At 33.7% G+C, this 16616-nt stretch overlaps 1 protein-coding gene across 1 annotated transcript; it reads left to right on the top strand.

Moving 5' to 3' along the window:
- Nucleotides 1-298: 298 nt before the first annotated feature.
- LOC148612163 (peroxiredoxin-6-like) lies at nt 299-12512 on the top strand. Its single transcript, XM_088593364.1, has 6 exons — nt 299-458; nt 3422-3578; nt 5147-5299; nt 7672-7745; nt 9589-9661; nt 11873-12512. The coding sequence occupies exons 1-6, from the start codon at nt 373-375 to the stop codon at nt 11996-11998; spliced, it is 669 nt and encodes a 222-aa protein (XP_088449490.1). The 5' UTR covers nt 299-372; the 3' UTR covers nt 11999-12512.
- Nucleotides 12513-16616: the final 4104 nt, after the last annotated feature.

The following is a 16616-nucleotide window of genomic DNA, read 5'->3' as shown; positions in this document are numbered from 1 at the left end:
GTATTAAAACGGATTTGTCATTGCATAAAACCTTTATTTCATCTTTAAAATGTGTGTTTTTTATTTTTGTTACTTTTTCCGAATGTACGCAACTGCGTATTGGCGTATAGGCAGCTACGCCCCTGCTTACTGAACAATGTACACACATCTAAACTTATGTAATTGAACAAGCTCAATCATATTTCTCTTTTTATTAACGTCTTGGTTGATAAATCATAAAGTGTATCAGATAAATAAACTATACGCGTTTAAATGTGCATCCTGGTTAAATTTCGAGTCACATACTGTATCCCTGTACATACATATTAGTTAGCTCAGCTCCTTAATACAGGAACCAGTTTACTGAATCACGTTTAGCACGTAGCCGGCAAGATGGTCAACTTGGGTGATGTTTTCCCTAATTTTGAAGCAGATACAACTGTTGGTGTTATAAAATTCCACGAATGGATTGGTGACAGGTATGATTTTCATTTCTTGAAACATGACAACCTAATTTAAGAACTTTTAATGCTTATCAATAATTGGGGTAAAAGTTCAGCTTGATTTAGCTTTCGTAATAGTACAGGTCATATTGTGTAATTAGGTGGCTTGTCATACAATGAATAAATATCCTGCTTAGTAATTTCATTTGAAGAAAGCCAACTTAACTTGATAGAAATCGTATGTTTCATTTATAATGACCAACTGCTAGATTGAGGGTGTGTGAATGTCGACCTACATTTTAAAATTTTAATGTAGCGCTTGCAGTGTTCTGTTTATACTTCCACAAAGGCACAGGCTATATTAAGAGTTAGACATATGTATATCATCTGGTATTTACATTTATATATGCACTGCATGCTCTGATACAGAGAGTTTGAAAAGGAGGAGTTTCAGAAAAAAGGGGGGTTCTAGGCTTTTATTTGCAAATCTGCTAGCTTCCGCACAGAAAATTTGAATCGAGAATGTGTATAATTATGCAGTAAAATTCCATAGAAAAGGGTAATAACTCAATAATCTACCAAGGTCTCACTAACCACTTCCGGGTCAAATGGCCACCCCCCCCCCCCCATGTATTACCAAAAACACACTGAACCTAGACCTATGCATTGCAAGTGCATTATTTGTGTGTTTTCTTATTCAAAGTAGTCAAAATAAAGCTGAGATTGTGTACTTTAAAATCATATATGTAATTTAATACAAAAGTGTATGCATATTGTTTACATGTGTGAGTAATTTGCCTCCATGCTGTCAGCTGAAAAGGTAAAAATGTGGCTTTTCAGTATTGTTTATTCAAGTAAATTTTGTGAAGAATTTCTACAATCATAGTACCATATTTGTTGAGAATTTAATTGTTCCAGGAAGCATTAGACAAATACAGTGAAAATATAACTGTTTTATTAGTCCCAGAATGAAAACTGTTAAAATCTAACCCTGAATAAAATGAAAACCTGTCTGAACCAGAAATCTAACACAAGCTGATACCTATTTCTTTTAAAATAAATGACATACAAGGGTCAAGAGTGATAGGTCCAGGACTTTTTCTATTTTCATCAAAGGTCCATTTTAGGAATAGTATAGGCCCTAAATTAAATGTCAATGTAAGAGATTGAAGGTATATGGGTTAAAAAATGTAAACCAAACATCCTGGTATAAAACCGTGGGTCCTGGATCTCAGACCAATGATAATTTTAAACCATGAATAGGTCAAATCATTTTAAATCCTATTTTATGCATCAGATCAATACATCAGTATTAGCAAGATATGTGTACATTTGATAAAATTGACAAACACACACACACTGACACCCAGACAGACAGACAGAGGTATACAGCATGAATTGAAATTCACTTTAAGTACCATCTTCCCCTTGTCTTGGTTAGCAAGCGTTTAAACTTTTAGGTTGTTAATGTGATGGAGTTGGGCCTGATATGCTTCACTGTTGGTGCTTTTTGTTCCACTAGAACTATAGATTTATGTTCCATTATTGGTTTGTATCCTGTGGTTCGTCTAAGATGATGAACCAGACAAACAGGGAGTAGAATCGGAGAAAGTTGGTTCATACATTTTAATGAAAAACAAGCTAAGACAATATTTGAATGGTAGCAGAGCATTACTTTTTTTTAATGTCTTGTTGTTTGACCTGTGGTCATTTATATGAATTACCAACACTTAAGCATGCTTTAGAATTTTGAAAACTTGTATTAACATTTGAGGATTGGTTCTTAATACACCTGTTACAAACACATTATCTGATAGTTTAAACATGCATGTATTATGTAACTGCTACATTGTTCTATTTTAGGACATAATAAAATATTTCTTTGTTTCTGTTTTCTGACCAAATGCATCTGAAAGACAATAGACATTCTCACTGTGGCTATGCTCCTGTGTACACTTGGTGTCTGTTGGACAGGAATGTACAAATGTATGTGCACAAGTGGATTCAGGAGCCCTGACATTTTGAGTAAAATGCTAAGAAACAAATGTATAGGAACAATGTAAAAACCGTCAGCAATAAAAAAAAAAATTAAGAAATCATTTGTGTATACCTGTTAACCTTTGGAACAGGGATGTTGGTGGTTCTTCCCACTTGTCACTATCTCTTGATGGAACTTTTTATGTAAAAGCTAACTTTTGATGTGAAAATGCAATTATTTAGTATATCAGAGAAAATGAAGTTTTATCCAAATCCTCTCATAGCATTTTTATGTGGGAGATTCTTGATTGATCAGGTATGGTATTCTCATTTAATCAGCATGTTTTGAAAACAGGATAACATGCATATGTTTTGTGTTGGCCTTTCTAGACAACAAGCATATGTTTTGTAATGGCCTTTCTAGACGACAAGCATATGTTTTGTGTTGGCCTGTCTAGACTACAAAGTTTTAGATTTTATCTGGTCTCACTTCATTGCCCTTGAGCAGTTTCTTGCTTGATAAATACTAATTCTTTAAAGTTTTTTTGATAGTTAATACAGTTATGCATCATATTTTTCAGATTTTGCATGATTCTTACAAAGACTGCTACTTATTTTTTTATGCTTCATTGGCACATAAAAGCATTGTCTGTAATACATTTTTATATCCAAATTGTGTGGCCAGTTGAGCTATTTTGTTTTCCCTTTCTACCAAATCTCCAACCTCCCCCTTTAAGAAAAAAACCTCAGTCTCAGTAATCCTTGCATACTGCCTTAACATTTAAGTGCCTTTACACATTTGTAATGTTTCAGTTGATCTTTCAGCTAAATCCAACCTCCTCTTTAAAAGAAATACCCAGTCCAAGTAATCCTTGCATACTGCCCTAACATTCTAGTGCCTTTACACATTTGTATTGTTTCAGTTAAATCCAACTTCCTCTTTAAAAGAAATACCCAGTCCCAGTAATCCTTGCATACTGCCCTAACATCCATGTGCCATTAATTATTTTGTATTGTTTCAGTTGGGCTATTCTGTTTTCCCATCCTGCTGATTATACACCAGTATGTACAACTGAATTGGGCACTGTTGCAAAGATGGCCCCTGAGTTTCAGAAGAGAAATGTCAAACTCATTGCACTGTCATGTGATTCAGTTGAAGACCACAAAGGCTGGGAAAAGGTAAAACCTACTTATCAATCTCTAATGTTAACAAGTATGCCCTCTCCCCATTTTTCTGAATATTTAACATTTGTACAACTGCCACATTTTTTTAACTACTACATTCAGATTAATTTGAATGGCAATAAGAAATAAATTTTAAAGTTTTTCAATGTGATACCCTGTTGAAAAGTTTCATCTAAAACCGTTGACACTTAACAGATGATAACTTGATAACAGATAAAAAACTACAGGTTTATTTAATTTTTCAGTGCAATCCAAGGAGTTTTGCTATCCCCATATTTTCACTATAACTTGGCAGGCTATTACCTTATGTTCCATTAATGCCCTATTTTTTTCACCTCTACGACTTTTGTGAAATCGATGCCTGGATCTTCCAATTTTAAAGTTAGTTTTAAATCTGTTTTTTTCTAAATCAAGTCAAGTGAACCAACACCTTACGACAGTATCAGGTAGGTAGAGTAACCAAGATGGATACTGGGGTATGCTGTGGTTGTCTTAAAAACTCCAAATATAAACTACAAAAAAACAACATCCAAGTTACTTCACTGAAACTATTTTATTACGTCCGCATGTTTCGCGTGTTACTGCGGCATCATCAGGAGATTTGTATAAATTTCATGTTCACTGAAGGATGATTTTTACGGCTTACTTATTGTGACATCATAGACTGGCTGAGATTGAAATGAAATGTTTTGTATGTAAATTACTGTTCATTATAAGAATAAAATAATTAAACAAGAGTTATTGTGTGGTTTTGAATATTCCATAGATGGTGTTGATGCCACATTTCTTTGAATCTTCAGGTTCATCGAGGCATATAGTGGCAATGCTTTCAACTGAGCTAACAATTTTTTGTGTACTGTCCATGTAATGTACAAATTGGGCGTAGTCAGAGTATCTTCTTAGATTTTTAGCTGTTGAGTAATTCTGATCATTATAGTGTTCTAAATTGATGTAGTCTGAATATTTCTTTAGATTTTCAGCTAGTCTGTTTTTTTTTTCTGATCAACTACAAATGTTGAGTGAGTTCACTGCTGGGATATAGAAGTTATTATGCTGATAATGTACAATAAAACCCATGTAAACCAGACACTTTTAAAAGTCCTTTTATATCAATTTAACTGTATTTTGAACCTCAGTAAACCAAGATACGTCTTAATTGAACCAGTATCAAAGTCCAAAATGGGATTGGTTATAAAGGGTTTCACTGTATTCATGTTCGGTGAGTTCAGTAAATTCACTTAAAGAACATAGAAAGAGTAATCAAGGGAACCAAGGTTATAGCGGTAATCAAAATAATGTAATCCAGGGACAAAGACCAGACATGGAAAACAGACACACAAACAAAGAACATAGAATAACTAAAATCATACATACAAGGTAATAAAAGCAAATGAGCAACTCGGACTCCACTAAAAACTGGGAGCATGGACCAGGTGCACCGGTAGGTAAGCGTCCTCTGCTTTTCTAGAAGTTATATTGCCATTAATGTATTTGTAACATGGAACATACTTGGATAGTATAAATCATATTTTGAAATATTGTTTGACTTCATTTATATTTAGGATATTGTTGACTTCAACGGCCTTGGACAAGCATGTGCTGACAAATTCCCATACCCCATTATTGCTGACAAGAACAGAGATCTCGCTGTAAAACTTGGTATGTTGGACCCTGATGAAAAGACTGCTTCTGGACTTCCATTGACATGCAGAGCTGTAAGTATTGATGTAACTGGTACTGTTATAAGGCCAAATTAAAAAAAAATGTGTGTGGTTCCTGTTGCCAGGCCAACCTTAGTTTTTACTGCCAACCCTAGACTTTTTTTTTTAAATGCCAAATTAAAAAAAAAAGATAAATAAAACAACCGGACCTACCCATTTTGGGTTATCCTGATTTTTTTCGCCACCTCCCTGTACCAGACTCAGTATTTACAATAGTCAACAACCATGGCTGTGCACACGCTTGCAGCTGCGGCTACGAGACAGAAGAAATCGGTGAATTTACAATCTGTTTGTGAGGATTGTCTAGTGATCAGTTGTTATAATTAATGTTTTCACTGAAAACTTGTACTGAACATCAGTTTAATCCCGTTCTCAATTTAATCGTAATTTTCGTCAGCTGTTCTTTCATAGAGACAAAGTTGTCTTTCTTTTTATTTGTTATGAAAGACAACTCTTTGTTTTCTTCAAACTTCCAACAACCTAAAATCGTCTTGATAAGGAAATCAGAGCCAGTTTGACAATGTAAACATTGTGATCTGGATTTAAAATGTCATCGGATTTGAACAATTCACATATGAATGAGCAAGTTATTTAAAATATTTTAAATATTGATAGGTGTCAGTAAAACTGTAGACCAATTTTATTTCAAATTTGAATAATATGTTATGTTTATGAAGCCTAGTATATATGTTGGTCTTTCAGGATTTAGCGATATTTCAAGTTGACATCTTGAGTTTTTAAAACAATAACAACATTTTTTAAAATTATTTTTCAACCTACTGACCCTGTTTTATTCAAAAAAGTAACTTGAACCACACATATTTTTTTTAATTGGCCTGACTTATAACAGTCTAAGACACAGTCATACCTGAAAATTTTATATTGTAAGGATAGAATAAGTTAAAAGGTTAAAACTCTAAAAGGTCATGGGAAATTTAGAGCTATTTTCTAAAACTTTGTTTCATCACAGTTTCTGGTCTGGAATTGTTAATGTGTAAACTGGAATAGAGGTAGATTAATGCAATTTAGGAAATGAACAAACTTTTTCAATAAAATTTTGAAAAAAAGCTGTATCAAGTTGGAATGGTATATCCCCTATTCCCAATTGTTGAGACCTCAGCCGCTTTGTGATTGTAACAAGCTGTGCCTTTGCTTAGCATTTTTTTCATGAATAAATTTGTTAGTTCTAAACATTTTTTTTATATTGTGGTCCTTAACATATTAAGAATGTATGTTTTACAGGAAAATTTTCAAAATATAAAAATATATGTTGTATTTTTTCCTCTGTATTGTTCAACAGTTTATGAAATATACTGGTACCCCCACTCAGTGAGTGAGGTGGTATATTCCAATCGCCTTGTCTGTCTGAATTCATTGACAAAAATTTCAGCTCTCAATGGCTGTATTAACTTCAGATTTGGTTTGTGAATTTATATAGATGGGACATAGGTTGTAAGCAATTTTGGATGCTGTCCATTATTGACTTGCTTTAAGAGTAGGGGTATACCCGACAAAGCTTGTTTGATATTTCTGCCTACCATTAAACTTATTTGATTATAGTTCTATCATTTGCTATTTGTTCATTTTTCACTCACTTTTATAAGGACGTTTGATCATTCAACGTTTTGCAGGTGGACCATACACTCTGGTCCAAAGATTTTGCAGTATTATATAAAATTGTCAGGATTTACCCCAAAATTGAAGCTACCTTTAAAGTTTAATACCAATATTCAATTTACATAAATGTAACCATAGAGAATTGGCACTTATAAATGAGGAACAGAGTTGTTGCAAAAACAATTGAAAAATAAAATCATTGTTTCTCTATTCTTTGAAATTGGTAGAAATATAGTTTATGTACAAATAAATATTTTGAGTTGCCTCCCCTTTCATGTATGACTTTATAATTCAAAATGAATTGCAATTGCAGTTTAAACTAACATTGTCCTGTTCACTATTGATTTAAGTTCATTGTAACTTCTCAATAAAGGTATATCTTCACTTTTTTTTGTAATTAAGTATGAATGTTCAAGCTTTCTGAGGCCTTTCAAAAAAGTACTCCCCTACAAAACCAATGGTACCTGCATTGCAAAAAAAACAATGAAACCTATACTTTCTTTGTGTTAGGAAATATTTGACAAAGGCAATTATGACTCAGATGTGGCTAATAAAGAACAAAGCTAGTTCAAATACATTGAACATTATGCAGCCACAAAAGTATCCTACTGTAGAAAATACTAATAATAAAGTACCATTATTAAAGAATTTCCAAATCTTCATTATTAACACAGGTTTAGATTATGATAATAATCAATAACCATAAACCATTGCAGATAAGGCTGGTAATTTCTTATATTATTTTCCAGTTCTTCATCATTGGACCAGACAAGAAGCTTAAACTCTCTGCTCTCTACCCAGCTACTACTGGACGCAACTTTGAGTAAGTTTTATTGCAAGTACAAGGATTAGGCCAACTAAAAAAAATATGTATTTTTCCGGTCGCCTGATCTATCCTTGTTTTAACCACTGACCCTAGATTTGTTTTGCCAAAATAAAAAAAGAACTTCTTTGGACTGAATTCTGTATTTTCCTTGGTAAACAACAATGGCTGTGAACTTGCTTCCAGCTGTGGCTATGAGACAACTGCCTGTTGATGTTTCATTCCTGTTTATGGTGGTTATCTAGTGATCAGTTATTGTAAATAATGTTTTCATTGAACACTTAGGCATTCATCATGCAGGATTTAGCGACATTTCAAGCTGACCTTGTGAGCTTTTTGAAAAAAAAATTCAACCTACTACCGGTAACCTATATTTTATTCAAAGAGACAACTGGAACCACACATATTTTTATTTAGCCTTAGACCAAAGATAAACCTGCCTTTCTGCTAAAATGCTATTAAAAATTTGGGTTGATAGGTAGGCCAAACTTTTCATTCAGACAAAAGTTTTTGATTGGTTTGTTTTGAAATCACATTCAGACTTAAATAGTACATGTCAAAACATGACCAAAAAAAAAACTTTAGGGTAGGCACAAAAAAAGAGTTGGTAGGGTTAACAACAGTACAGGGTAATTTTTTTCAGGCCTTGTCATCCAGTGGTCATTGACAATATCCATAGCTCACATGTATTTCAGTCAATAATTTCATGTTCTTAAAGAAGTAAATCAAACATTTTTTTTAAATTGCTGATACCGAAAAACTCAGAGGAATAAGACTTGCAGGTTATTTTTTCCAAAATAAAAAAAAACAAAAACAAAAAACTGCTCTTTGGTATGCGGTGAAAGGTAATATCCTTTGATAGAATAGTTATTTTATATTTATAAAGTATAAGGTTTCTACTGTGACGTTTTCCATTCTTTGGTTACATTTAACCAGTCTTAAAAATATTGTTTGTTTGCAGTTGTATGGCTATACCTTTAAAGTGGTGGGTAGGTCGGTACGGGAGATATGTCTGGCTATACTTTTAAAGTGATGGGTAGGTCGGTATGGGAGATATGTCTGGCTATACTTTTAAAGTGGTGGGTAGGTCGGTACGGGAGATATGTCTGGCTATACCTTTAAAGTGGTGGGTAGGTCGGTACGGGAGATATGTCTGGCTATACCTTTAAAGTGGTGGGTAGGTCGGTACGGGAGATATGTCTGGCTATACCTTTAAAGTGGTGGGTAGGTCGGTACGGGAGATATGTCTGGCTATACCTTTAAATTGGTGGGTAGGTCGGTACCGGAGATATTTTATTTTTTCAGCTATGACAAGGAGAATATATCAATAATAATCCATGTGGATTATAGAACCGTCTCATAAAGCTTGACATGAAGGATGTTTAACATTGGAATTTAAACATATAATTGAATTTGATCTAAAGTCAAATTGACACTCATGGAAAGGCCCTATCAGATGTTCCACATAGGGATCTATGATAAAAAAATAGGTATCTCTGATATAAGAGCAATAAAATTTTATTTACTGATGATCAGTTGGAAAACTGCAAACAAACAATATTTTAATTTAAGCCGTAACTTATCTCCATGAAGATGAGAAACCCACCCAAATATGTTTGATTAAATGTGCCATATTTATAAAATGGAAGTCAAAAACTGTACATTTATATTTTCATTCACCACAACACAAATCCCCTTCCCCCCCAAAAAAAATCATGTTTAGTGCATTTTGTATTTGAAGACATGACAATTGACAGGATGCACACCAGGAGTTGTTGTATAGTAATCCACTTATGGGAAGACAGTAACTTTGGATTTTGATTAATATTAAATCATTTTTCAGTGAGATTCTTAGAGTTGTGGACTCCCTCCAGCTGACAGCAACAAAGAAAGTAGCTACACCAGCAAATTGGAAGGTATGACAGCATTTGAATTCACCAGTTACTTGTTTCCAAATTTATTGGCATTGTTGGTCATGTGGCTTCTTTACTTTCCTTGACTGTATGTGGTTTAGGGGTTGTCTGCTTGGTTGCATTGAGTAATGTGTCAAAATAAAGGCCAAAAAAAATTACTCTCGTTTCCTGCTACAAGCAACAACAAAAAATATGGTAGGATTGATTTTATTTTTCAAAGACATTTTGAATTACATTGAGTTCATGGGAAATTAATCTAGACTTAAACAGTGCTTGAGCCAAAATGGCCAAAAATATTTAGGGTAGGCATGAAAAACTAGGGTTAGGTAGGTTAGCAATAAACAGATGTATTACTTTTGTTTGCCAAAGTTAGCTTGTACCAATCAGATGCATTCAACTGGGGTTTGATTGAGTCTATACATTCATAACAAAAAGCTGATAATGGACATTACTGTGAAAGAACTTTAATTGGTGGATACCAATTTTTGTGGATAGGGGAAAAACAAGTGTTGGTGGATTATTGAATTTGTGGTTTTGAGGTGTTTAGTGTACAAATCAATGGAAATCTCCTTTACGTTGGGAACCGAATTTCGTGGTTTGGCCTACCCACGAAAACCAAGAAAATTGGTGCCCAACGAACAATAGTACTTTCACAGTATACTGAAACAATCACTCAATATATTGGTGTTTTATTTTGTCTTTAAGCTGCAATTGATTAACATCATTGGGTTGTGTGGGTTTTGGTTTCTTAATGTTTAGATCCAGGTAAAATATACATTGCATAAATATTTGCAGGTGTCTTGTGAATTTCTAAATACCCACTCAAAGAGTGGGTGGAAAATTAGAATTGCCTTTTCTGTTTGTCTTTCATTTTATCCATCCAAATTTCATTGTAATTATCTAGCTAAGGCACTTAGTAGATGGGTCAATTTTAAATTTGGTGTGTGGTTTTTATAGATGAAAATACATAGTCAGCAATTCAGGGTGCTGTCAAGATTTCGAACAGTTTTGTGTGGCTTGTGCCATTTTTCATTATATGAAGTGATAGAGACAAATTTCGTAACAAACATCTTAGTTCCAAATGAATGGATTGATTTCAAATATGGCATGCCACTTTATATAATGTGGAAGTACTATTGTTCGTGGAGTACCAATTTGGTATTTGTGGGTAGGCCAAACCATGAAATTTGGTTCCCAAAGAAAAGGAGATTCCTGTTGATGTGTTTACTGAAAACCTCAAAACCACGAATTTAAGGATCAGTAAACTTGTGTATCTTTCCTAATCCACAAAAGTTGGTATCCAGGAATTAAAGTACTTCCACAGAAGCATGTGGGCAGTTTTGGTTGCTGTCCATCATCAACTTTCTGTATAAGTGAGGTTTGCTTAGCATGATGACAAGTGCAGCTGAATTTTTTTCTTTTCTTTTTTTATAACTATTGGTTTATTTCAATAGTAAAGTGTAAGTTTTTGTAAGAATCAGGCAAAATGGGGAAAAAATCACACATGCATGTCAAATGCCCATTGTCTGACAATATAATTTCACTCAAGGATGTTTTATCTATTTGAAAAGGCCATTATTTGATCTCTGCATCTCTGGATTTGCTCAGAATTTTTTTCAATAGAATGTTAGAAAAATGAGGTCTTTAACAGAGTTATCTGCCCTTGAAATGTTTATTTTCAGTGCATTCAATGAAATTATAACTCAATGTATCAAAATGATATGGAAAATTGTGGGTTTTTTTTCTTTGATTTTAATGATGCAAAGAGTCAAATTAAACTTTTAAAAAGATGGGATTTTTCATACCATGTTTCACTCACTGCCTGATTCTTACAGAGACTGACACTTAATTAACTTTGAAGTTCAAATATTTTGAATTAATTAAACTGTAAAAACTGAGGTGGACAAAAAAGCAGGAAAATAGAACAATTGTACCCATTTCTCCTTCTGAACATGAATTCATTCTTACCAAAACCACAAAAAAAAAAAAAAATAAATAAATAACTGTAAATATGGCCATTTGAAAGGAGCAATGAAAATTTGATTTTTCATTTTTCATTTTATTTTACATTATCAAAAAAAGGCCGTTTGTTGTGCATTTATCAATGATTGTATTTTAATTTTAACCTTCAAGATTTACATGTATACTATTGAAACAGCTCCAACAATTCTGCATTTGTCGATGTCTAACTTTGAAAACTGTTTATTTTTGCAGCAAGGTGGAAGTTGCATGGTTGTTCCAAGTGTTAGTGCAGAAGATGCTGCCAAATTGTTCCCCAAACATGAAGTTAAAAAGGTACCCTCTGGAAAGGGTTACCTCAGAATTACCCCACAGCCATAAACATTGAGGGACCAAGAGTTGACGTAGACATAGATATTTACATTTTTAATTTTGTATTTAATTGTTATGGGTTGATTTTTAGTACTGACTTTATATAGTTTAGAATCGCTATTGTCAATCGGACATGTTAAAAATGATAGTACCAATTCATGTTATCTATTTAGTTAAGCATTTGAGTATACATTTAATCCTTACATTTTATTTTCTTTAACAATACTATAATACTTGTTTACTGATGTACATTATCCAAAAAAGACAAAAAAATCACAAATGATGTGGGAGCTTACATTTCAATCTATTTTTATTATTAACATTTTGAGCTGAAAAACTGTTGAATTTTTGTTTTGTATTTCATTTGTTTTTTTAATTTAACCTTTTTTAAAGAACAGAGGTAGATCTTCTTTTTTTTTCAAAGGTCTTCTGGTAAAGACATCTTGATGCATATTGGATGTACTTCATGCTGGTGTTTTTGTAATAATTTGAATCAAAAATGAAAATAAAAATATTCATTTTGCTTCTTAATGTATCTTGATTGTTTGCCTTTAAGGAGGTAGACACAGGGTAAGGGACATAACTCTTAAAATCAGTGATATGTTAGTATCATATTCAATTTCACCACAGGCTATCAAGCTTTTATTTGAAACAGAATGCAATCAGTCCAAGTTACTTTGATGCTTACATGAGATTTATGTAAAATGCTGAATACAAACGTTCCAATGATTTATAACAGTTGTGTCCCTTACCCTAGGTATTCCTCTTTAAAATAGTCTGCTTGCCATACAGTCAAAAGTGCCACTCATACAAATCCTATGAAGTGCAACATATGCAGATTATGAGTTACACTTAAACATAGTATGCTAGGTGGTTTGCATCATTATGAATTTAATAATAATATTAATATTTTAGCAATAACAACATCAACAATACCAATGCAAATCACAGAAGTGAAGTAGAATTTTGCAGATTTCATTTCTTAATCCATAATAATGCAGCCTTAGGTTCTGATTTACCTTTGCATCTTATAGCTCTGATCTCATACATGTATATGTCTGTATTTTCTTTAGCATCGAAAGTACTCTTTCTGGATCAGCATTGCTGGTGGGGATGCCACAGCATGGAAAGAACATCAAATTTGCTGTCTTCCGTGAAACGGTTTTAAAAGTTCTATTGGTGAAAAAATGAATCAATTCCATTATTAGTTGAAGGCAGCTCATCTATGGGGTCATTTTGTACTCATTAAATTTAAAAAAGTTGATCAGTCTTCTCAGTAACTCATTTCTGCCAATGGAAGTAAAGCTACTGTCATTCAATCAATCTACCCATTGTTACTATCACTATTAATGTTATTACTTTAATGCGTCCATCTGTCCGTCCAACCGCAACCTTTGTGAACACTCTACCATGGATATCATGTAAATTTGGTACCTACCTTATCCTCAGAAAAATCTAGAATGCTTTTCAGGGTCACAATGGGAGTTAATACACTCCTGTTCGCACTAAACCGACATTGAATTGGTTGACATTACTCATTACTGGTACACCTGACTTACATTGTTTGCAACTGGTACAACTGGCTAGCATTACCCATTACCGGTACACCTCCGTGATATTAATCGTTATCGGTACACTTGGATGACATTACCTATGACCAGAATAAAAATCAACAAGGTCTTTAGAAAACTTAATTGTAGTCTTATTGGTAATAAGGGGACGACTATTTAATTCCGAGGGCTTGCAAATTTCGCGTGTCAGAAATTTATTTTCAACCACGTCAGGGCGAAATTATTTCCGATTCACTGTATGAAGTATCTGGACAGAGGTAAAATATATTTATTTTTGAGAAGATTTAGGCCAGAATATTTATTTTCATTTTTTCAAGGCCAAACTATTTACTTCCAAAAAACTTTGGATGTATGTTTATATAATTACTCAGACAAGTCATCATAGATAGACAGATTGATAGATAGATACATGTAGATGTAAAACTTGACTTGAAAGTTTTGATTTTAATGACTTTTGAGTTCATTAGATTGTGTGTACATGTAGTTTAAACAAATCCTCAATTTGTTACCTGGCTGTCTATACTGCGTGTACAGTACATCTTAATTCAATTGCCCGATTTTATTGAACCAACTGTCAATATTTGTATATGTTTTATTAACATTGTTTAAATTAAGTGAGTGATCAATTGAATCAGATGGCGGCGGTTGGTTATATAGCTGAACTATCAGGTCATACAAACATCCGATCAGTAAACATTTTATTTCTTCATTAACCGGTAATCCAGCATGTTCATGTACATGTATACAATGTCTTACGCATGCTGTTAGAGGTATATGTAACTGTGTGCTTGCGTAATCTCTTGCTCATGCTAATATTAACAACGTTGAGTTCAGATTTCTAAAAGCTCCTTCGACCAAGAGCTGGGTTAACAAGACGCTACAGTAAGCCCTTTATAGAAGGGGCATTATTGAGGCATGATGGTGTGCATATTTTTTTCTAGAATTAGAAGCTAGCCTGTATATCGTCTAGTCAAGAATGCAACATGTCGTTATTCTGGGATTCCCTCAAAATTTCAGTGGCGGATGCAGGGGGTGTTGCATTTTGTTGCAAAATAACACCAGGAATGGATATAGGATTTCAGGTGTGTGTTGGAGGGGGAGAATTTAATTGAATGCCGACTGAAGCATAAACATTTTTGTGTATAGAATTGTTTGAAAAAAAGATTTCTTGCTAAAATATTATTTCCCAATTTTAGGGGGCAAATGTCCCCTCCGCCAACCCCCCCCCCCCCCCGTAGATCCACTACTGATCACCACTTTGCCTTATGCCTTTATATTATTTTCAGTTGTCTTGAACTGAGTTGCGTCATTGGATTAACATAGCAATACTATAGCAATAAAGATTGTTGCTCGTATGTTGGACCTGCCGTGTAGACGTTGTTTTTGAAATGATGTCGTTCATTGGTCCGATCATCGCACTCATTTTGTGTCCACCCAGGCGATTGGGTTCTTCAACAGTTATAATCGCACGGACACATGCAGGAGTTAATCATGAAAATACTGTCCTCTGATTTGATCTGATTTTAAGCATTTTCTTGTCTATAGATTATCCTACTCTTACAACGCACAGTACAATCAAATGTTTAATTTTTAGGTACAAGTACTGGAAACGTGTCTAAACCGAAATTCGTTTGATTGGTATAGACAGGTGGTCAGTACGTTTATCATATAGTCTAGGTTCAAAAAACATTTGAACAATTGATCATGATATACAGGGACTTTCAAAAGTGTCTGGTTTGGGTAGGTTTCGGATTATTAAGGGTTCGGTTTGGGTATGTTTCGCTGTAGTTTGATGAAACTCCTGGTTTCATGGGTTCTTATGCATAGATGTAAATATGAGAACTGGTCATACAAGTGTGAATACAATTTGTATATATATAGACATTATATTCATTTGTTGTGAAATAACTTGGACTTCGAACCTTGATAAAGAATTCAAACTATCCTTTAAAGTGTTGTTCTGGGTCAATCTAGAGCAAACAGATCGTCATTTAGAGATAACCTGAATTAATAAAAAAAAAATATCAAATTTAGTCGTACTTTTATTTGTGAACTGTCGCACCTAAGGTTGAAAAATGGGTATCATTCAGGTACAAAAAACTAGGAACAATAACACATACCATATTTGGTTAAATATCTTAATATTTTAGCCAAAGAACACACCAAGGACCGACTACACGAACCAAATTTGGTTATACTTAACATTTTCTGGTTTAAAAACATTCTGAGATCCTACTACTCGAACCATATTTGGTTAAGTGTCTTTTTTTTCTGGTCTAAACCTAATATAATGAGAATGGAAATGGTGAATATGTCAAAGAGACAGCAACCGCGCCGTGATGAAAAATATCAGCTCAAAGCCACTCATTGGTCTTCAATGAATGACGAGGAAACTCTCACATTACAGGACAAGCCGCAGCTGGACCCAAAACAACATTATACACAGGTGCGGTGACAAATGCTAAAGCGAAACAATATATACAGAGACCAAAAATTCCTGACATGGGACAGGCGCAAAAATTGCAGCACACTGAGACCCAATTGTAGTACCGTGAAACCTACCAATACCGAACCCTGAATAATCCGAAAACCTGCCTAATCCGAAGACATTAAATAATTAGCAATACTGCATATGTTTTATGTGGTACTAAGTTTTGGGTGTTTAGAGATTTTCAAAAAACACAAAAAGGCAATGTTCAGTTTTGTTAAAAAAAAAATAGACAGTCAAGCAATCTACGAATACAAGTTTAATTTTCCATCGAAAAGAAGCATAATAGAAATGAAAAATGATGCTTACTTACCAAATTACAAAACCGAATACAAAAAAAAAAAGATATTTTAACGAATTAGGTACGATCGTTTATTAAACAGTCCCTCGGTTGTAGGCGAGACACTAGGAATTACTTTTTTTCATAAATGTAGTTCATAGGAGTGGATCCAGAAATTTTGAAATGGGAGGTTTCTAGAAGGGTCCAAGAAAATAGGGATTCCAACTATTATTTGTTCGTTTCTTCACAAATTTTGCACGCAATTAACAAAATTTCAGACAAAAAGGA

The sequence above is a fragment of the Perna viridis genome, chromosome 7 (assembly GCF_037379345.1).
Source record: "Perna viridis isolate PV_CMFRI_1.1 ecotype Kerala chromosome 7, ASM3737934v1, whole genome shotgun sequence".
NCBI classification, from domain to species: Eukaryota; Metazoa; Mollusca; class Bivalvia; order Mytilida; family Mytilidae; genus Perna; species Perna viridis.
The sequence above is the reverse complement of the archived record's forward strand: the minus strand, read 5'-3'. Positions and strand labels throughout refer to the sequence as shown.

Excerpts from the sequence above, each read along its gene's own strand:
- LOC148612163 (XM_088593364.1), top strand. The coding sequence starts at position 373 with ATGGTCAACTTGGGTGATGTTTTCCCTAATTTTGAAGCAGATACAACT. Across the intron at positions 5,300-7,671 it reads TTCCATTGACATGCAGAGCT|TTCTTCATCATTGGACCAGA; the intron begins GTAAGTATTGAT and ends ATTATTTTCCAG. Across the intron at positions 9,662-11,872 it reads CTACACCAGCAAATTGGAAG|CAAGGTGGAAGTTGCATGGT; the intron begins GTATGACAGCAT and ends TTATTTTTGCAG.